We start from the raw sequence: 23853 nt of genomic DNA on the forward strand, positions 1-23853 counted from the left end.
TCATCAAGTCTCCACCAACTATTACCCAGGCTTACCCCATAACCCCGCTAACCTAAGGGGCAATTTAGAATGGCCAGTCCACCGAACCTGCATGTCTTTGGATTGTGGGAGTAAACTGGAGCACCCGGAGGAAACCCACGCAGACACGCGCAAACTCCACAGTCACCCACGGCCGGAATTGAACCCGGGTCCCTGGCGCTATGAGGCAGCAGTACTAACCACCGTGCCACCGTGCCGCCATGGGTTAAAAGGTCATTGTTTTAAATCTGCTACCCCTTTTCCTAAAACTGAGATGAGGAGAAATTACTACTTTCAAAAGGGCGTGTGTCTGTGGAATTCACTACCCCAGAGCGTGGTGGATGCCAGGACTTTGAGTAAATTTAAGGGAGAGGTGGACAGGTTTTTAATGGTTTGAAGGGCTGTGGTGAATGGGCAGGAAAGTGGAGTTGAGGCCGAGATGAGATCAGGCATGATCGTATTGAATGGCGAAGCAGGCTCAAGGGGCTGGATTGCCCACTCCTGCTCCTAGTTATGGTTCTTATGAAAAGACAGGAAAGAAAAGTAAAAACAAAATTGAACTTTTCAGAATCTGGATTAATCAAAATTTGAAGGGATCAGACTTAGCACCTTTAAAATAAATGTTCAGTGCCAGAGGTTTTATGCTCATTTGTATTTACCATGCTGTTTAAATACTGAATGGACAAACCCTAATTTTTTCTGGTATTTTAAGTGGTTATCTTATGGGGACCACAAATTTGTGTTCTTTCATAATTTGAATGCTTGTTTCATTTATTATTATTAAAGTGAAGCTTTTCGAGCAGCAGGGCAACTTGGATAGCAACTTCCTGATGTTTGACTGCACGTATGGACACCAGATGTTGATGTCTGGTTAATTTTTGTAATAATAGTGAACACCATTAGCCTCACTATTGTTCTTGCTTCAAAATTCAGGCCATTGTTACTATATGCCCATTAAGTTCCATCTGCCCTTTCAGAGAAGGGTGATTGTTGATGATCTTTTTGATTGTGTTTTGGAATTTGATGCCTTTAACATTGTCAAGACAGCTACACCTTGAATAGTATGCAGACTTGAACTTCTGCTGCTCTGCCCCAGCACCTATCTTTTCATAACTTTAGAGGAACACGCAGTTTTGTTTCACAGTGACACATCTCATTGCCATTGATCAATCTTTGTGATTTCTGTGACCACGCTTGTTTTGATAATTAGTATTGGCATTTGATCAGTTTTGCTAGTGTGAATTTGTACCCACCAGGAATTGGACTGAAACCACCAAGCTTGATTCAGTTGGCAGCAGAAACAGGAGATTAAAATGACAACCAGTTGTGGAATTGAATAATAATTATTCTAAGCCATTCTTCTGCCATTGATGCTACTTTAAGAAATTAAAAACTTAATTCAAACAGTATGTCCCTTGTGCTGTTCACAACGGGCAAAGGACAGACCCTACTAGTTCGTGCTTGCAAAACAGTTTCCATTAGATGTGATTCCATGATTGGACGACATTTGCTAAAAAAAGTTAATTCCTTAAAGTATTAGGGTAGCATTTTTGCTCAGTTACATTTTAACATTGTTGAAAAAAAGACTTAAAATTAAGTAACATCTGTATGTAGTTCGTGCTATTTAGTTGTACTGTAATATCTGGTGCTCAAACAGTGTATTTTTTGTAGGTATATGTTTTGGACTTGTTTATTGAGCGTTCAATATTTTTATAATGGTCATATTTATTTAGTTGTTTATCCTGACTAATCCTAGTTTATTTTTCATTTATCAGGTAAAAATTGTCAAATACATAAGTAAGCAGTTACAATGCAAGCATAAGGTAACACTCGGTGAGCGAACATCTGAACTGGAGAGCTATCCCCAACTAAGTGATTGGTTCCGTGTCATTAACTTAAGAAAAGAAATAATACAGGTAGGTTTAATTTTGTTTTTTTATCCAATTATGTTATGTATGTAATACTATGTAATGCTTTGCGTAGGGAATTAAACTTATAGGGCTACAGGAATAGTACGGGGGAATGGAACTGATTGGGATGCTCTGCAGAGAGCCAGCATGGACCCGATGGGCTGAATGTCCTCGTTTTGTGCTGATCTGATTCTGTGACTCTGGTCGAGAAGTTGCGCAACCAGTCTGGTGTTTCTCTCAACTCCTATTTTAATATATTGGTAATATTCAATTAATGCAACAATGTTCCAATGAAGCTATTATTGAAGGGGCGTTATATTTGAGGCAGTAGTTTTTTCCTACTTTGGTGTTTCCAGAAAATTCTACAATAAAATTGGCCTCACTACAATTAGCTTTGTTTGTATTTAGTTGTCATTACTTACTGAACATTGCTCTGAATCATGACTTCCTGTGTCACATTAGGCAAGATGTCAGCGTGCTTGTCTATTGACATGATGCATGGTGTTTGTAAGTTTGGACTTGTCTAATAATGAAAAGTGCTTCATGGCAAGGATGTGCTAGCTATTATTGTAAGTTTGGTAGAGATTTTTTTGAAGTTCCTTTATGAAAGACTTGCATTTAGAGCTCTTCACAACTTCAGTGTCTCAAACCCCTTTGTAAGCACTAAAGTATTAATTGAAGTGTACTCACTGTTGCAATGTAGAAAACATGGCACCCAATTAGTGTGCAAGAATGTCAATGTGTTGATGCCCAGAGTCTGTTTTAATGGTTATTGGCCAGGTCATTGGAGAGAACTCCATTGCTCTTGTTCAAAATCGTGCCATGGAATCTTTACTGGCCATCTCCAAATACAGGTGAGCCTCTGCTTAACATCTCATCTGTTAAATAGTGCCCCTGACAGTGCCGCACTCTCTCAGCACCACACTGAAATGTCAGCCTTTTTTTTTGTGCTCAAGTTTCAACTTTGAGCCCATGACCTTTTTGAGTCAAAGGCAAGCGTGTTAGTCCCTGAGCCACAGCTGACAGTTTGTACTTTAATCTTCGATTCAGTAAATTTCTTGGATGTATCCTTTCCCAGGTTGCTGCTGGTGTTAAATCTACGCCAAAAATGGGTAATCAATAATTTGATTTCAATTAGCATTATGGTGCAGAGGCATGTAAAATTGGATTTGAATGATCTGCTTTAACCACAGCAGTCGACATTTGATAGTTAAGTAGGGATAGATGCACTAGAAGCTGCTGAGTTACGATCAATTTAATTTCTTTCTCTTTCCACTCCCATTCCTCCATTTCTGCACTGCTCCATCAGATTAAAGGCTTTACACTGCATTCATTTTGCTAAATAACATCTGTGCAGGATCCTTTTGTGTTGAAAACTGAATAAAATATTTGCTTTGCAGACCACTCAAATTCCATGATTACGTGCTAAAGTACACAGTGATGTACCATGCTATTCACTGTATATGTTTTCCTCCACTTTTTATAATTTAATTTTCTCTATTTTGAAGGTGATCGTTAATATAGGGAGAGAAAGAGCGTGCTTAATGGGCAGCAGGTCTCTATGCATGTTCTATACTCTCTCTGCATCCTCCACAAGTGTTGTTTAAAAAATAAGTTTTGAATCTAAACAACAAATCCTTGTATTTGAATATGGGAGGGCATAATAGTTGAAACCAATCCCCCAATATCTGCAAAGTGCGCTTGTAGCAAACATTGCTTGGATTTGGAATTGGAAGGCAGTGCAAAGTTGAGGTCTCGTGCCTTGCCCATTGCCTTTTGTCAGAACAACCATGTGTTTTTTCAGTTCTTTATTTCAATACCATATTGTGTACCGCATCCACCCAATGAGCCATCAATAGATCTATTTTCTGAACATTTTGGGTTTTTTTAGATTTGTGCACTACATTTTTGCATATCTATAGCTAAAGTCACAAGTTGTCATGTTTATACGTTAAGACGCAAGCAAAGTCGAGACATTTTCCCCCATCTAGATAAACTGCAGTAATTTACTAGAATCTGTAAATATGGTTAGACTTTCCAAGTTTGTCAGCAGTGAGGAAGCATAACTATTTGACACGGGCTGCAAATCATCCAGAGTGGAAAGTCAATGTTTATGCAAAGGCTGAGTAGTATGCTGCTGACATGATTGCAAAGTTTCAATAATGAATCACTTGGAATGGTTCTGATGTGGGGTGACCCCATTTCCTGCAACAGTATGCTACGGCAACTGAAAATAAAAGTGGATAATTTTGGTTGCTGGAGAATCTGCTCGGAAAGAGCTATGGTTAGGGAGAGCTCATCTATCTGAGACAGGGAAGTGCCATAACATTTAAGCAACTAGCTCACCTACCATGACATTGTCCACACAATCAAACTCTTTTATTATGATTAGTGACTGCGAGGTCACTGTTTAACCTGGCCTGTCCTTTAATGCCACTGCTCAGGTAATTCCTGTGGACTACTAGTTTCAAGAGGCACACCCTGAGGTTAATTAGAGGTTAATAGTTGTGGGAAGTTTCTGTTGTTTATGTACTGTTCATAAATCATTGCTTCCGCCCTTGAGGAGAAGCTACATTGTTAAGGTCAGTGAAAGCATCAGGAAGTGAATGGCTTTTCATACTTTTGACCCATTATACATTACAGCACTGTGCATTAAAGATGGGCGTGTGTACATATGTTTTATATATATATGGACATGTATACATTTTGGTGTATTATTTATTTTGTGTGTATAATTAGAACTAGGAATAGCATGTGTGGGTATGTCACTGATTAACACCTTCATACCTGTTATGTATGTGTTTCTGTTTCTTTGCTTCCCATTATTTATTATAAGTCTGCGTACATTAGATTGGGTGGGCTAGATATTCTAGGCTGCCATTAATATATAACTTAAACAGGAAGAGTGGTTCCTCAGGATAGAACTGCAAACTGTTAATTTGCTACCACTCCTTTTAGTAAACTGCAGGCTTGGTCATGTACATGTTTTACTAGTGATTTTATATTCTTTTTTGCTTTACTGGAATCTCTAGCGTTCTGTTTTTTCTTCTGGATTGCACAAGCCAAAAAGGTGTTTTTCAGCTAAAGTCTGGGCAGTTTAACAGTGTAGCATGCATGTGTGCTACTTTCTGCCTCATTGATCGTTTTCTGTCTGAAACAAACATTCTCTCTGTTTTCCTTTTGCAAAGGGAACAGCATGGGAATGAATTTCCTTTTTTCTAGCTGGTCTTCCTTTTAAGAAGATGGGCAGGCTGTTTAGACCCTCTGGCCTGTTCCAAATTAGTTTCAGACTATAGTACTCCATTTTAAAACTTCCCAGTTGTGGACTGTAATTAAAGTCTGGATTGAACTATGTGGCTTGGATCAACACCCAGTTACTGTATACTTTGTGACGGAGATAAAGGGCGGGGATTTTACATCCTTGCTTGTCCCAAAACCATAAAATCCCGCCCGAGGTCAACGCCTGCTCCAATTCCCGTTGTGGGCGGGACGGTAAAATTCCAGCAGTAGAATGCTGGATGCAAGATGAAAAGTGAAAGGTGATTAATGGTATGACCAGATGTATCAAAGAAATACACATGGCAAATTAGCTTGGTATAGGTACAAACGGGTGCGAAGGGTGTCTGATTTGAAAAATATATATATCGCATGAATTAATGCAAAAAGCTGTTTTTTTTTTAGGAAAAAGCAACAGAAACAGAAATGCTGGAAACTCAGCAATTCAGTCTGCACCTGACCTGAGGTGTGAGTGCCCGAAACATTAAGTTGTTTTCTCTAGAGATGCTGACTGACCTGCTGATTGTTTCCAAGTACTTCCTGTTTTTGTTCGAGGTACTGGCAGTGCTTTGTATTTCCTATTAAATTATGGGACAAAAAGCGGATGAGACAGCGTGGAAAGGAAGACTTGAAACTAGAGGAGACAAGCGAAGAGCAGGGGTGGGGAAGCAGCATTTATCAAATGGCACACAAGTTGCACTTTTGCAGATATTGTGCTTATCTCTGCATTTCATTGTCTACGCACCAGTCAGTTATTAATGTTTCGTCTTTTTGACCCCTTAGTAAATTACACTCATTTTTTTGTGTTTGTTTTGTTTTAACCTTATTATCCCCTTTTTGGGCCAGCGCTTCTTTCCAGTTGTAACCCTACACAAAACTGTAAAGTGCTTTCTGATTCCAACCAATGTTGTGCTCTCAGAACACTTGTCAATGTAAACAAATGTTACTTTTTTTATCCTTATTTCAAATTAATTGCTCCTCTTGGTTTAATGGTAGCAGTTTTGCATCTGAATCAGAAAATTGCAAATGCAAGCCACTTTCCAGAGACTTGAGCACAGAACCTAGGCTGTCTTTGATGCTGTGCTGTCAGGTGCTATCTTTTGGTTAAGACCGCAAACTGAGGCCCTGTTTACCCCTCGGGTTGACATAAAATTCACATGGCTCAATTCAAAGAAGAGTGATAATGTGTGTTTCTCCCTGCATCCTGACTAACATTTATCTGTCAATCAGCATCATTAAAACTGATAATCTGGTGATTTATTGCATTGCTATTTGTGGGATCTTGCAGTGCCACTCCTTTCTCCGTTAGGACTGTGAGTGCACTTCAAATCAGATGAATTCAGTGACTGTGAAATGCTTAGGACTGAGGTCGTGAAAGGCAGTGTACAAATGGAAATTTCACACCATCAATATAGGTTTCCTTTGGTTTGGAGGCTGGGGTAGGGCAAGAGAAGGAGGGAAAGACAGATCATTTGTGCTCATTGGTCCCTATTTGGCTAAAAGATGATATGGACTATATTGATTGATTTTTGCTTTGTAATTTATCCTCACTTATTGCAGGGAATTGCATACATACTGCTCAGTGCCTCCTTGACTGAATGAGAGTTTATTTAGGTGGCACAGTAGCAGTGGTTAGCACTGCTGCCTCACTGCACCAGGGACCTCAGGTTTGATTCCAACTTTGGGTGACTGTCTGTGTGGAGTTTACACATTCTCCCCATGTCTGCGTGGGTTTCCTCTGGGCACTCTGGTTTCCTTCCACAGTCCAAAGAGGTGTAGGTTGGGTGGATTGGTCATGGTAAGTGCATGGGGTTAGGGCAGGTGGGGTAGGCCTGGGTAGATGCTGTTTTGGAGATTTGGTGCAAACTCGAGGGGCCAAATGGCCTCCCCTCCTTCTGCATTATCAGGATTCTATGGTACATCTTACAATCCTGTGACTGCACGTTGGTACATTAAAAAATGAGATTAATTATTTTACAATTTTAGTTAATCTGGATCAGTGTATGTGTCCTGTTTTCATGTATCAAGCCTTTTGTGAATTTAATCATTACATTTTAAAAAGTTATTGTTTAGTTTAGACTCCAGTTCAATAATTTTAGATGCCTTAAATATTGACAAATAAAGCTGAATAAATTAGTTTTTCTTTGATTCAAGAACTTTATATCTGCCAAAAAAATCAAAAAGTCGCACCTCTCAAAAGTGTGTATTGGACAGTTATCACATTTACCTGTCTTCAAATATAAAGGATGATTTTACTTCCTATACTTCGGTATACTTCACCATTGCAGACAAGGTTGCGTAAATAGCCTAACGAATTAAATCCTATTCAATTCACCAGCTTAAATTCGAATGCTTTAAAGTGAAGCCTTGGTCAGTCTTGTTAAGTTGCAGTTTTAGAATATGCTTACAATTCAATTTTAATGACAATGAGTAATGTAGATACAGAATATTCTGCATATGTTTTGGAAAAGAGCTCCTGGTTTTTGCTGTATCATATTTGAAGATAGCTAGTAAGAGATTAATTTCCAAATGCACACTGGAGGCATAAGCCTTGCCCTCTGAGTGCAGTTTACAATTATGGGCACACTCCTGACTCTCTCCTACCCATTAAATTTTAGATTTTCTTCAGATAGTGAGGAAGGGGTTAAGAAAGAAATGGCAAGTTGCAAATCTGTGACCATAGTTCTGCAGTATGTCGAAAATTTTAAAACAGCATCAAATGCAATGAAAATGACTTTCACTTCACTATAATATTAGCTTTCTCAATCCAGACAACTACAAGCTTGAGGCACAGCATCATTAAATATAAATTTAATAAGGTGACATTGTGGCCACACAGTGCCAGGGACCCCGGGTTCAATTTTGACTTGGCTCACTCCACACAATGTGCGGAGTCTGCACGTTCTCCCTGTGTCTACATGGGTTTCCTCCGGGTGCTCCGGTTTCCCCCCACGGTCCAAAGATGTGCGGGTTGGATAGATTGGCCATGCTAAATTGCTCCTTAGCGTCGGGGGACTAGCTAGGGTAAATGGATGAGGTTATGGGAATAGGATCTGAGTGGGATTGTGGTTGGTGTGGACTCGATGGGCCGAATGGCCTCCTTCTGCACAGTAGGATTCTAAGAAATTAATATTTGCAATTGGTCCCATCTGGGTGGCTTATGAGGCATGTTTCGCATGAAGAGTATAAAAATGAGATGGTAAATCAACCTGAATTGGTTTCATGGTTATTTCAGCCACACCCTTCTCTCAACCCGAAGGTCAGACTGGTGGAGTAGGACAGACAATGATCAGTGAGTACCAATGTAACAAGCTAGAAGATAATTTCCCCAAAACGTGATTGAGATGGTGAACGTTATAGTTTTGTCAAAGCTGTTGTTTCTTTTGAAAACCATATATGTGTATGCATGTGTGAGTAATGCTCAGGCTACTTAATTATGATACCACAGTTATTTCTAGCTCGCTTAATGATTTAGTGCATTAAAAAAAGTATGATACTGAACCATACAGGCCATAATAGACTCAAGTTGATCATTGGCTTGTGCTGTGTTCACCTGTCTCAGTCAGGGATAGGAATTGGGTTTTAGAATTAGTCTTTGAATTCCTGATCGAGAGAGGGAAAATCAAATAGATTGCATTGGCTCTGTCTATCATAACATAAGAACTAAGAGCAGGAGTAAATAATTCAGCCCCTCGAGCCTACTCTGTCATGGCTGATCTTGTCTGAGCCTCCACTTTCCTGCCTGTTCTCCATAACCCTTCAACCCATTACTAATTAAAAATCTGTCTATCTCCCCCTTAAATTTACTTAATGTTCCGGCATCCTTTGCACTCTGAGGTAGTGAATTCCACAGATTCACCACCCTTTGAGTGAAGTCATTTCTCCTCATCTGTTTTAAGTCTGTTACCCGTTGTCCTAAAACTGTGACCTTTCGTTCTCAATTGCCCCACAAGAGGGAACATCCTCTCGATGTCTACCTCATTAATTCCCTTTAGGATCTTGTATGTCTCAATTAGATCTCTCTTCAATCTTCTAAACTCTGGAGTATCAGCCTAAATTGCCCAGACTCTCTCCATAAGACAAACCTCTCATCTCTGCAATAAAATGTTACAGCAGAAGTGCAAATTATTTGGCTCATCAAGTTCATGATATTTATCTCCACATGTAGTCTAATCTAACTTGTCTGTCTGCTACCCATACGCTTTAATGTTCCCCTTTTTCAAGCAATTCTATAGTTCTCTTTTAAAATAAATTATATCTGCTTCAACAGTTGTTTGTGGCAACAATATTGCCAATTGTAAAACCCCATCTGGTTCACAAATGCTCTTCAGAGAAGGAAATTTTGTCATCCTTCATTGGTCTAGCCTACATGTCACTCCAGACAGATATCAACGTGGTTGACTATTAAATGCCCTCTGAAATTGCCTAGCAAGCCACTCAGTTATACCAAGCAACTGCAGCGGTTCATGAAGGTGGCTCAGCACCACCTTCTCAAGGGCAATTAGGGATGGGCAACAAATACTGGCCTAGCCAGCAACACCCACATCCCATGAAAGAACAAAAAGAAGTCCATTACATTACCTTCATTTTTGTCCAGTCTTGTATCAAATGTATTAAAAATGCCTTAAAACCATTTCTGCTGCTTCCTTTATCTGTGTATTAATCTGTGTGTCTGCTGTGTATTAATTCTAGAAGGTTAATGAAACAGTTTATTAGTTTATTTATTAGCATCACAAATAGACTTACATTAACTGCAATAAAGTTACTGTGAAAATCCCCTAGTCGCTACACACTGGCGACTTTTTGGGTACACTAAGGGAGAATTTAGCATGGTCAACATACTTAACCAACACGCCTTTCGGACTGTGGGAGGAAACCGGAGCACCTGGAGGAAAGCCCCGCAGAAACTGGGAGAAATGCAGACTCCGCACAGACAGTGATCCAAGCCAGGAATCAAATCTGGGTCCCTTGTGCGGTGAGGCAGCAGTGCTAACCACTGTGCCACCGTGCTACCCATAACTTACCTTTTAGAAATCTATGTAGCACATGTTCCTCTAAGTAATTAGTAGTTTCTTTTGCAATTGGTCATGTGTGTTGCTTGGAGGATTCCCACACACCAAAGGCAGTTTTCTACAGCCAGCTTAGCACTAGAACCCGCAGCACAGGATGTCCCAAACTTGGATACCGAGACATCTTGAAAGCCAATCTTAGAGCCTGTAAGTTGGACCTCACTAAATGGGGGGAAAGAAAACAACACTGGGAAAATTCAAATGGAGAAATCTCTGTCTTCAAGCAACCGCAGCATTTGAGGAGAACAAAGTCACATCAAGTGAGCACCCCTCCAACAGTCACTTCATATGTAATGTTTGCAATAGGGCCTCAAAATCTAGATCTGGTTTAACATGACCACCTCCTGTTTCTATTTTCTATGTTGCTATCGCAAATGAGACGACACTAGCCTAGATGATGAACAACTGGTCTCCTGCTTTGTGCACAAAGCAATGGAAGAATCTACCCTCAATGTGGAGTACATTAGCTTACCAATAACTTGAAACCTTGTCGATAATTGCTGGCTTATGTCACATTTATTACCTCCCTCTGGATTAACTGTAGTCAACGCATCTGCTATTTCCTCCCTACTATGAGGGTCCATGTCTTTTATCTAAAGTTTGAGTAATTTCATTTGTACTATCTCTCTCTGAATAATCTTCACTAACCCTTCTGCAGCCAGCTCCGATAGTTTTGTATTTTCTACATTGTTTTTTCGGACAAAGTGCTTGCATCTGTGGCGAGATGATACCTCTTTATTTGCTTCTATGGTTAACTTTCTTCCTCTTATCCTTTTAACTCCCCTTTCATACCTTTATATTTTCATTTATTGAAACTGTATTGTCTTTTTGTATGGTTTTAGTCATTTCAGATTAGTTTAGGAACCCAGCTTTCAATACATACTCCTTTTTCCTTAATAGAATATAATTGATTTGTACTTTGATTGCTGAGCAGCTGTTCCTGATGAAAAGTGCATGTGTGTGCTTGTGATTGTTGAGTGCCAGTTGGATTAAGCTCAGCTGTTAGTCCACCTATGGATCAATGAAGTTCCCACCCTGGGTGCTATCAGGAAAATGCTCCCAGGATGTGCTGTTGCCAAGGTGGAGTTGCACTGCATTTTTTTTTACACTAACTTCACATAAGCAAAAGGGTTGGGTAGCATAGAAGGTATAAAGGAAGTCCCATAAAGCTTTTGCACAGTTAATTTATAATCTCTGAGCTGTGTGCAAATTGATTGAAATCACCATCTGCTCTGTTCTCCAAACAGGCCATGTGTCCTAGAAGGAAAGATCAATTGATTGAATGTAAGCTAATGTTAAACTGATCAGAAGTAATGGCTGCAGCAGCAGAACCAGAGTCTGTAACTTTGACTGCTGATCATTGAAAATCAGTGATTACTACGGGACTCATGGCAACCAAGGGTGCCTGTCACTAGGTAATTGGGGTGCAATATAATGATACCACTCCCACTCTGGAACAAAGAAACCTTTCTTTCCAATATGAGAATGTGACACATTTTGTGGGAGGCAAAGGGCCAGTGTGAAAGATTGCTGATGCTCCAGCGTAAAGTGTTTATGGGAGCAGCTGCCCTTCAAATTTCATAGAACCATAGAATGCTTAGGGTGCAGAAAGAGGCCATTCTTTCTGGTTAATGGCTCAGACCCACCATTGTGCAACCGTGCGCGATGAGAGATCTTTAGCACTATTTAATTTGATTAAGCTATTATCTAGGCTGTCCTCCAGACCAGTGTGCTTAAACACATAACTTTACATAAAGAATAGTTAATTGTGCAAGAGACTGGAAGAGGTATTGGGGAGACGGTGGTGTAGTGGCATTTTCACTGGACTAGTGACCCAGAGTATAATGCTCTGGGGACCTGGTTCAAATCCCATTGAATTTGAACTCAATTAAAATCTGGAATTAAAAGTCTAATGATGACACACTGTGGATGTGCCTATACTTGCAGCAGCTTAAGAAGGTAGCTTCATCTACCCCAGGCCAACATTTGTTGCCCATCCCTTATTACACTTGGACTGAGTGGCTTACTAGGCCATTTCAGAGGGCAGTTATGAGTCAACCACATTGCTGAGGATCTGGAGTCACACGTAGGCAGATTTGCTTCCGTAAAAGGCATGAGGGAACCAAATGGGTTTTTACAATAATCAACAATGGTTTCGTGATTTAATTCCAGATTTGTATTGGATTCAAATTTCATCATCTGCAATGGTGGAATTTGAACCTGGTCCCCAGAACATTAGAGTGGGTCTCTGGCTTACTAGGACAATGACAATACCACTATGCCACCACCTCAAGACATGGGCAATAAGTGTTGACCTAGTCAGACACGCACATCCCAAGAATTAATAATGAAAAGAAAGTTATTGAATCATGACTCAGCATGAGTTGTCAACCTCTTGTGAAATTGAGGGAAGATTTTTTTTTACAAACTAGCTGCAAATTGAGAGGGAAAATCTTGCCTTTATAAAGTGCTTTATCGCATTTTGAAGTCCCAAATGCTTCAAAGACAGGGAATGGGTTTTTGAAGTATGTTTACTTTGGAGGCAAACTCAATACCGAAGTTACACCCAGGAACGAAAACATAAATGTGATGAGCAACCAGTTGAACTGTTTATGATAGTGTTAGTTAAGTGAGGAATATTGGCCAGATCATAGAGAGGATTCTTTTGATTTGACTTATTATTGTCACATGTATTTGTATACAGTGAAAAGTATTGTTTCTTATGCTATACAGACAAAGCATACCGTTTGTAGAGTATGTAGGGGAGGAGGAAAAGAGAGGGTGCAGAATGCAGTGTTACAGTCATAGCTTCATGTGAGATGGTGTCAAAAAAATGTTATATCCATTTCCCCTTAGTTTAACATTTCATCCCAAATAATACACTGCAGTTACCTCACCCACTCTGCCACATTCCCCTTTGGACTGGGATGTTTGTGTACCCTGCAATGCAGTATTGAGGTAGCAATGCATGGGTCGCCTAAGCAAGTATCTATTAGAAGTGTACTAATTTGTCAAAATGAAGTGGTTTTATAGTGAATAACTTGATTATTTCTAGTCCATATTTATTATTTTCTTGCATAAATATGTAATTGTATCTAAATCACCATTAACAAACAAAGTCATTGGAAACAGAGAACTTTCATAAAATTTCTACAGTGCAGAAGGAGGGCATTTGGCCCATCGAGCCTGCATCGACAACAATCCCAACCAGGCCCTATCCCTGTAACCCTACGTATTTACCTTGCTAATTCCCTTGACACTAAGGGACAATTTAGTATGGCCAGTCAACCTAACCTGAACATCGTTGGACTGTGGGAGGAAACCAGAGCACCTGGAGGAAACCCATGCAGATATGCGGAGAATGTGCAAACTCCACACAGTCACCTGAGGCCGGAATTGAACCCGAGTCCCTGGCGCTGTGAGGCAGCAGTGCCACCGTGCTGCCCTTTACCTTTTCAGTGAGAAAGTTATATGTGTTGTTTAAAAAGTGATGGATCCTGGAATTGTGGAGGTGGCAATTGTGCCCTATGGAAAACTTTCTGGGAATTCCCAGGGAAAATGTCACAGACCAGTTTCCTAAATTTTAGATGAGTTATTCCAGAAGTTTGGATGATGTGCTCCTATAAAGGAAATTGGTACATAATTATTTTGAATCCGAAATAGAGAATCATTCCTAATTATAAGCATGTTCTGACTCTTCCACAATGAAGTGCCCAAATCTATTTTTATACAGATGACATTGATTAAAATTGAAAAACAGTGGTTTTCAAGTTGCGACACAGACTTATTTTTATAATGAACTGCCCTCATTATTGTTTCATTGTCGTATGTCAATGATCTATGTCTTGAAGATTAAATGCAGTTGTAGCTGTCAACCTGTTTTTGAAATTTATTGCAATTATCGTAGACTAAAGTTGAAGTGTTCCAACATCCTGGATTATAGGTGAAAAGGCAATTACTGAACAACAACACTTTTGGACCTCTTCCCTGATGTGTGATGACACTTTACGTTGTTTTCTGTAAAGGGTGTGCTGATGGTGTATATGTCTTTACAAAATGGAACAACTCCTGAAGATAATTTACGTACGATGCCTGATGTGAATATCTAATGCTTACTGTGAAATTTCAAAAGGATGCTCTAAATACCATGGGATGCTTCGCTGTTAAAGATGTTATGTATATGCAAGTTGTTATTGGGGATTGATTGACGACATGGTTGTTTCTGTGCAATTTGATCAGCATTTCTTTTGCTGTCGTGCTTACTCAGTTTCCTTCGAAAAGTATATATATTGATGAAATTTGCAATGCAGATTTCTTAGAAAAAGGATAAAATTCTATCTTTTGTTCATAAGCTCCTTTGGTTTGATTTGTCCTTGCAGCTCACCTGCCCCTGACATCTGTCTTAACCGCATGAGAAGGATGGCTATATAACTACTGTTGGTCCTTGAATAATTTTGTTATTAGGTGGTGTATGCTGGAATAGTCTGGGGTACCTGGTCCATGGTACTCTCCCTTCCATTTGGGAAACACGCAGTCCTTTTTCAACTTCTCTACTCAGTAGTGCAGTTTATATTTAAAACATTACTTTTAACCACAATTCCAAAAAATACGATGACATTCCTCCTCCTCCTCCTCCCAGTTTCTATATTTAAAATGTTGGTGTTTGACTTCTGGCACACTAGGCTGAAAGGAATGAGCTATTTTATTCTTTCCATCATTTTCATGCTGCGTGGCAAATGGTACCGTTGATTACTAAACGACTTGTCACCAACAAACGCAGCAACTATCTAGTGTCTTTAACGTAATAAAATCTCCTGAGATGTTTGATAGGAACATTATAAAACACACCCAATCACACAGAAGATACTGTATTAGATAAAATTACCAAAATCTTGGTCAAAGATTTTGTAAGGAGTGTCTTAAAGTAAGAAAATGAGATGGAGTGAGGGTAGGGAGGGTATTCCAGAGCCTAGTGTTTAGGCAACTGTAGACATGGCAACCAATGGTGGAGTGGCTAAAATTGGTGCTACTTAAAAGGCCAGAATTGGATGAGTGCAAATTTCTTGGAGGGTTTTGAAGCTAGGGATTTCAGAGGTAGTGATGGGTGAGGCCATAGAGAGATTTGAAAACAAAGATAAATATTTTAAAGTCAAGATGATGCTCAACTTAACTGGGAGCCAGTGGAGGCCAACGAGCACACGGGTGATGGAGGTGAGGATTTGGTGTGAGTTAAGACTTGGGCAGCAGAGTTTGGATGACCTCAATTTATTGAGGGCAGAATGTGGGAGACTAGCCAGGAGTGGATTAATACAGTCAAGTCTAGAAGTGCCAAACGCATGAATTGAGAGTTTCAGCTGTAGACGGGTGAATTTGGGCAATGCTCTGGAAGTGGAAATAGACAGTCTTAGTGATGGCACACATATGAGGTTAGAAACTCATTTCAGTTAAATATGCTGTTGTGAATACACTGGCTTAATCTCAGACCAACACAATTACTTTAACATGTGTTAACTGCCGTGTAGGAAATGCATCAGCCATTTTATGCACAGAAAATTCCCAGAACAATGAATTGGATGATGAATTGACATGTTTTTGACTGGATTGGTTAACGGAGCAATGATGATTTAAAAATATTAGGATCTTGTGCTGTTCTTCAAGTATTTTCATGAGAATTTTTTACCATCCACCTGAGCCCAAAAAAGGCGAATGGGGATTTTTATTTGTAATATCTTATCTGCAGGGTGCTCCACGAATGATGCAGAGCAGCCTCAGTGTTGCATTGTAGTGGCAGCCTGGATTCTGTTTGGGACCTTACGAAAATGTCCAGCATCGCTGAAAAGAGAGACATGTTGCCAAAGCTTTTCATCTTGTACTCATCAGGATAAACACAAGAATGCCAAATTTCAAATTATCACATGAGTATATACTACAGGGGAAGAGGGTGGTGATTGGTTGGCAACTTAATTCTGATTGAGGCATTGCCATAGAGAAAGTAACAGAGAACTACAGGCTCCCAAGCTACTGCGTGATTTCAAAAAAGGCACAAAGCTTGATCTTTTTCCTTCTATATGCATAGAATAGGTTTGTGTATGAATATGTGTTGGTTCCAGCAAACGCAAGGAGGAACGTTATGAGCTGACTGATTATCTTAAATTGGTTGTTGGGGTAGCTATTAACATGCCCAATAGTATGCATTGCCAGGTACACAGGCTACCATGCCCTAGCATTGTAGTATGAGGATGTTTGGCATAACAAGGGTTAATGTGGGACTGAAGAACAATACTGTCCACATAGAGAGTCACATGATGGTAGACTAGGGTGTAGAGGAGTCTGGGAGATGTTGGCATGAAGGTAGCACCGAGATAGGGCTGTACCTTGGAGAAACGTGTATAGTTGTGTACCATACAATCCTCCAGACCTCTTGGTGACACCAAACAATCTTAGAACATGGTAGCAGCTAATGAATGAAACTGAATCCCAAGAAGCTGGTGAAGGATCCCAGAATCTGAAAATCTGAAGGTTAAATGGGGGACTGGAAAATAGTAGCACCACTTTGATGTAGAGTGTCACATGATGGTAGACTGTGTGTAAGTGGGCCTGGAGAAGCCTACATGGAAGATGGCACCTCGATTGAGCTATACCTTGGAAAATATATATATATATATATATAGTTGTGTATTAACAATAAACAGTTTATGTTCAGCCACACAAACCTCGAGAATACAGCAAATAATTAAGGATAATTTTTATTTGATTTACCCCCCTTCCACATTGCAGGGATATAGTGCATCTGTTGGTCAGTGCATCCCTGCATAATTTAGTTTGAATCAGGAATTAAGCAGAACCTGCAACTTCCTCTGTTGTGAGAAAGGAGTTTGGGCAATTTCCACCTAGTTCCTGGTGGGGTTGGGCATGCAAACACTTGGTTCTAATTTCGCATTATTGTAACAACGAGAGAAAACTTCCTCAAATGTCCACAAATTATTGTATCAGCACTTTGTACGTATTGGAAATAAGTAATTTGTGGAGCTTGATTTTAAAAATCTGTTTCTGTAGTGTAAATTGGCTGTCTAAATCTAGTTATTTTATCAATTAGAGTCAGTTTACGGAGCTGTAGGAGACAGTTTTGTGTTTTTAATTTCTCTTTATTGCAATAGAATTTCCAAGCAGCTCCATAGGTTGTCCCTTTCTGTTTTCACTGTCACAGCAGTTGAAGTTGAGGACCTACCTGAACTATTACCACTTCCTGTTTTCTTTTCAATGCTTTGAGCAGATGGTGTTCTAACATTGTAGAAAATGCAATTGGAAAACGGTTCAGTTCGTGACATCTCGAGGAGTGCATCAGACTAGGAACAGCTAAAACCTATTGTGATCGTAACGAATGTTGCATCGAATACTGGCTTAATATCTAATCATAAAGCCAAGCTTGGAGGGATCATGTTGGCTGATTTTGTTTTAAACTTATATAGGTTGTGAGAGCTAAGAAAGCCTCTTGTTCTCAACTGACTTACTTTCACTTGTCGTTTGTCATGGGGACTGGCTGCAGATCTTGAAGTCTGTCTGAGCTCCTTAAAGTAAGGTCGTCATTCCCATGTAAATATAATCTGATTGTGTAATTTGCCATGTACTGTAACTAACCTCAGATCTGAATCAACTACGATCATAATAAATGGCAGAGCAGGCTCATAGGCCTGAATGACCTCCCTCCTGCTCCTATTTTCTATGTTTCTATTACTTAGGAGATTTTCACAGTAACTTCATGGCAGTGTGAATGTAAGCCTACTTGTGACTAAAAAATAAACTTTAACTTTAAATTAAGAATGTTGTTTCAGACTAAAAGCTTGCTCCCAGTCTAGCACTTACCATTTGAATAAGGGGGAAACTTCAGAATAGAGATCCAGTTGAATGTTTATTTAAATCTCAATTTTGGAGTATATCTTAAACTGCCTTCAGAAGCTTTTACTATGTTAAAAATTGTTTTTGGGGGGGGGGGGTCTAAAATTTTTTGACTGAGTAAATTCTTCAAATTATTTAGAATTATCCAAAAAAACAGAAATGGGAAAGATTAATGTCTTGTAGGATTTGGCTGAAAGAACAGTTGTTTTCTCAGAGTTACATTTCTAGAAATATTTGAACGTTAAGCTAGGCTGCACACAGCCTGTTGAATACTATGCACAAGTCTTATTTTATGCAACAGTTGCATTGTATATGAGTTAAAGTTTGGATAGACTTCCTCAGCTTTTGGTGCTACACTTGGCATAATGAGGTTATTACATCTTTCTAACGCTAATAATTCTTCATGCAAAGTTTTACAAAAAAAGTGTTATCATCCAGAATTTTCATGTGCTCTGTACACGGAAGTATACAGAGAATTTTGTTGCTGAATAAGTTGCCATTGAATACACAGGAACGATACACTAATATGAACTTTGATTCAATTTAATAAATTAGTAATGTGAAACTTTCTGGGCTTTCAATCTATCAATGTATTGGCTAATATTTGGCTTCTTTTGAGTGCTTTTTCTCTGATCTGTGCTTGTTACTGGATAAAGTTGGAAATGTTCCTTGGTGTTACATAATTGTGGCACTAGCTACAAGCAGCATTAACTGCTCACAGTGCAACCATTGTCTGTCTTCTAAGTGATTGTGTTTTAGATTGAAGTAAACAAACCAGTTTCTGTAATTTAATTTATTTGGGAAATTGTCAAATAAACACATGCCTTGTAACATGTCCATGCATGTGCTTTCATAGACCAATACTCAGAGCAGAAAAGTAATAAAAGTGAAGGGATGTATTTTATATGGATACTTGTATCCTATGAAACCCTATGTAATAACATGACACAAACAGGCCATTCAGCACAACCATGCTGGCATTTATGTTCCACTCTAACCTCCTGACTTTCCTCATACAAGTCGATTATTGTAACCCTCTATTCCCTTCTCCCTTCATGTCAAGCTTGTCTAGCTTCCCTTCAAATGCATCTAATGTATAATATTTGTTTCAACCACTCCCTGTGGTAGTGAGTTCCGTGTACTCACCGCACTCTGGATGAGGAAGATAGTTTATTTTGAATTCTCTATTGGATTTCTTGGTGACTATCTCATATTGATGGCCACTATTTATCTGGTATCTGTATCCACCCTATGAAAACCTTTCTTAATTTTAAGTACCTCTATTAAAACAGTCACCCGGCAGCCTTCATTTTTCAAGATAAAAGGGACTTTTTTAGACCCAGCCTGCCAATCCTTTCCCAGTATTTTTTCCTGCACATTGTTGCAGGTATATTCTCTGCACAAACTCCAGTACTTAACTTTAGTGTGAAGTGCACCTATACTTAGTACCTTGCCTAGACTTGCACCTGTACTTAGTAGCTTACCTAGACTTGCACATTCCAAGAAATAGGTGATCTCCCTATTCTTCCTACCTCATCTCACATTTATGCCAATTATTTGCCCATTCTGCAACTTTATCCATGTCCTCCTCACTCCAAAGTCCAAATTGTTAATATAAATTGTGAACAGCAGAGGTCCCAGCATTGATCCTTGTGGACCTCCTCACTTCTGCCACTCTGAATAACTATCCTTCACTCCCACTCTCTGCTTTCTGTCTGAAGCCAGTTAACAATCCATTCTGTTACATTTCTGTGACTCCACATTCTCAAATCTTATTCATTAGTCTATCATGGGGCACTTTATCAAATGTCTTTTGAAAATTGAGGTAAATTACAGCTATTGCTGTCATTACCATTCCATTACCTGCTCTCTGTTGCCTCCTCAAAAAATTCATCCTAGATTGGTCAAGCAAGATTTTTCCTTTTCAAATCTAGGCTGACTTTAGTTTCTCAATGTTCTCTCCTTTAGCAAGGATTCCATTATTTTTGCTACCACTAATGTTAAGCTGACTCATCTGTTATTCCCTGGGCCTCTTCTGCCCCTTAAATACAAGAATTGTGTTAGCTATCCTTCAGCCTTCTAGCAAGACGTTTTTTTCTAGTTAATTGTTAAAATTGTGTAGCAATGCCATGCCTATCTCTCCCTTTGATTATTTCAAATTATTTGTATGCAATCTATCCAGACTAGGGCTTTATCCTCTAAGTTTAGTGCTAGCATTGCTGTCTCATAGCGTCGGGACCCGGGTTTGATTCCTGCACGTTCTCCCTGTGTCTGCGTGGGTTTCCTCTGGGTGGTCTGGTTTCCTCCCACAGTCTGAAAGACGTGCTGGTTAGGTGCATTGGCCACCATGCTAAATTCTTCCTCAGTGTACCCGAACAGGCGCCAGAGTGTGGCGACTTGGGAGGTTTTCACAATAACTAAGCCTAGTTGTGACACTAATAAATAAGCCTTAAACTTTAACTTTCATTTTAAACACACCCTTACCTTGGTTCTCAGCTCAGCGTTCACTGTCTTGTCAGTCAGTTCCATCTCTCTGGTAAATAACAAAGCAAAAATTATTTAATATTTCTACCATCTCTCTGTTACCCATGGTATTATCCTGTCTATCCCTTAATGGTCCTATTCCCAAAACAGCCTTTTTTAATTGATGTGCCTATCAAATAATTTACTATTTTGCTTTATGTTGCTTGATACTTTCATTTCATAGTTCCTTTTCGCCTTCCCAATTATTTTTCTTTCTCCTAATTCATTTGTATACTTGCTTATCCTCACTTTTCTGCTGTTTATGTATTTAATGTGTGTCCCTTTCTTGGCCTTCAATTGTTTTGTTTTCATTTGCCCATGGAGTCTCACTAATGTTTAGTTTGTTCCTTTAGCAAAATATATTTTCCTGAACTTTGAACCCCATTTTTATTGTCTTCCATTGTTCTTTGCCAATTTGGTTGGCCGTTTTATTTTCCTAAATTCTATTCTCAATCCCACAAAGTCAGCTTTCCTCCAATCCTATTAAACTGATTTTCATCATATGAATTTAAATTGCTTGTATTTCTTGTAGATCCCTCTTCCCACATTAGTCATTGAAAACCTTTGCCACCTCCCTAATTACCCTTTCCACTGGGATAAAAAGATCCCATTCCCTGTGTAGGTTGGAGCTCATTCCATCAGTATGGCTCCTTGTACCAGAACTGGTGCCAATGTCTCATGAAAAGGAACCCCTCTTTCCCACAGCAGTCCTTTAGCCACATGTTAATTCTACTGATCTGTCTGCTTCTATGCCAAATTGCACATGGCTTGGGCAATAATCCAGAGGTTATTACCCTTGAAATGCTGCTTTTATTTTAGAGCCTAGCTCCTGAGACTTTTTCAGCTGGACCACCTCCTTTACTGCCTCTGTCGCTTGTTCCAGCATGGACTACGACAATTGAATTTACCCCTTCTCTTCCCAAGTTCTTCTCCAGTTGCTGTGGGCTATCTCTTACCTTGCCACTGGGTAGGCAACACATCCTTTAGGATTGTAATTCTTGACTGCAGAGGATGTTGTTGTCTTTCCTCCTAATTATAGAGTCCCCTATTACTTCCACATTTCTCTTCTGCACTTCTCCATCACCATCCCCCTCAGTCAGCCATTTGAGTTACGGTGCCCTGTGGCTGTGCTCGCTGTAATCATTTTCCTTGTCCTGATGGATAGTTAGTACGTTATGCCTGTTGCAACAGGATCAATGTTTGTGTCTTCACCTCACCCTTGCAGCCTGGATGACTATTAGTCACACCCTCCCAAAGCTAGAAGACTTTGTGAGAAATAAGCAGAATTTGTTTACTGACTGATCCTGGGTCAGGTTCTGTTCCCACTGTGAATATTTAGAATGGTCCTAAGCTTAATGGAATTGAATTTCATTTTATATTTGCACATTTGCACATCACGCAAACCAGCCTCCCATCCATTGACTCTGTCCAAACTTCCCGCTGCCCCAGCAAAGCAGCCAGCATAATTAAGGACCCCACGTACCCCGGACATTCTCTCTCCCATCTTCTTCCGTCGGGAAAAAGATACAAAAGTCTGAGGTCACGTACCAACCGACTCAAGAACAGCTTCTTCCCTGCTGCTGTCAGACTTTTGAATGGACTTACCTTGCATTAAGTTGATCTTTCTCTGCACCCTAGCTATGACTGTAACACTACATTCTGCACTCTCTCATTTCCTTCTCTATGAACGGTATGTTTTGTCTGTATAGCGCGCAAGAAACAATACTTTTCACTGTATGTTAATACATGTGACAATAAATCAAATCAAATTTTAGATGTACTGCAGATGGATGCATCTTAGCATTGAAAAGCGTTAAACATTTTTAAGTGAATTTTGTGCATTTGAAGATAAGGGGAAGCCAATTTTATTAACTTTGTCCTCTGAGCACTTCCAAATTAGATATAGCATTAAAAAACGATGTACTTTTTTACACCAAGCTATGTAACTGCATTATTGCTGCCAGCAGTGTGACATTTTCATTTCCTACTCTAGTTACCTGGTGGGTTAAAATGGCTTAAATGCAATTTCAGTTGGGGAAAATAAAGATCCAGGTTACAGCAGTGAAACATAATTTTGCTCTTCTCCGTAAGCCATTGTTGTTAGTTGGTGTTCTGAGATCAAGGAAACATAGAGCATAATAGAATATTGTAATATTGTTGACTTAAAAATTGCAGAGTTATAAAACCAAGATCTGGAGACCATTAAGTAATTTTCTTTTTAAGGAACAGAAACACAAGACCTTCTCAAAGGTGCAGTAGCCAAGCTGGAGACACTAAATCTCCAAGAACTGACTTCCAAATTAGTTTCAGAACTTTTTGGAGGATTGGCTCATTAAAGTGCCACATCAAAGGTTATTGCAGAAAATAAAAGCTCATGGTGTAGGGGTGACATATTGACATAGATAGCTGATTGGTTGGCTAACAGGAAGCAGAGTAGACATAAATGGGTCTTTTACAAATGTAACGATGTGGCGTGCCACACGGATCAATGCTTGAACCTCAACTGTTTTACAATTTATATAAATGACTTGTACTAAAGGATGCATGAGATGGTTGCCAAATTTTCTGATTACATGAATATATCTAGGAAAGTAAGTTGTGAAGAGGACATAAGAGGGCGGCACAGTGGTTAGCACAACTGCCTCACAGCACCATGGACCCGGGTTCAATTCTGGCCTCGGGTCACTGTCTGTGTGGAGTTTTGCATGTTTTTCTCGTGCCTGGATGGGTTTCCTCCGGGTGCTCTGGTTTCCTCCCACAATCCCACAATCCAAAGACGTGTGGGTTAGGTGGATTGGCCATGCTAAATTGCCCTTGGTATCAGCTAGGGACTAGCTAGGGAAAATACATGGGTTATGGGGATAGTCTCTGGATGGGATTGTGGTCGGTGCAGACTCAGTGGGCCTGATGGCCTCCTCCTGCACTGTATGATTCTATAAGGAGCCTACAAAAAGATATAGATAGGTTAAGTGAGTGGGCAACGATCTGACAAATGGAGTGTAATGTGGGAAAAGTGAAATTCTCCATTTTGGCAGGAAGGATTTTAAAAAGTAGCATATTATCTAAATGGTGAGAGATTGCAGAGCTCGGAGATGCAGAAGCATCTGGGTGTCTTGGTGCATGAATCGCAAAAGACTAGTACGTAGGCACGGGAAGTAATT

The 23853-nt window shown here is 39.7% G+C and overlaps 1 protein-coding gene across 17 annotated transcripts in view; it reads left to right on the top strand.

Annotated features, from left to right (window-relative positions):
* ksr1a (kinase suppressor of ras 1a) overlaps positions 1-23853 on the top strand; it is a 184594-nt gene that overhangs the window by 99007 nt on the left and 61734 nt on the right. For 16 of the 17 annotated variants that reach the window (XM_078224723.1, XM_078224721.1, XM_078224724.1 and 13 more), the window contains one exon: positions 1794-1934. In XM_078224723.1, coding sequence (XP_078080849.1) covers positions 1794-1934 — 141 coding nt within the window. Of the gene's footprint in view, positions 1-1793; positions 1935-3460; positions 3484-23853 lie in introns of those variants that run through there. The other variant, XM_078224736.1, reaches the window with a different exon arrangement.

Source organism: Mustelus asterias, chromosome 12, assembly GCF_964213995.1.
Source record: "Mustelus asterias chromosome 12, sMusAst1.hap1.1, whole genome shotgun sequence".
Classification (NCBI taxonomy): Eukaryota; Metazoa; Chordata; class Chondrichthyes; order Carcharhiniformes; family Triakidae; genus Mustelus; species Mustelus asterias.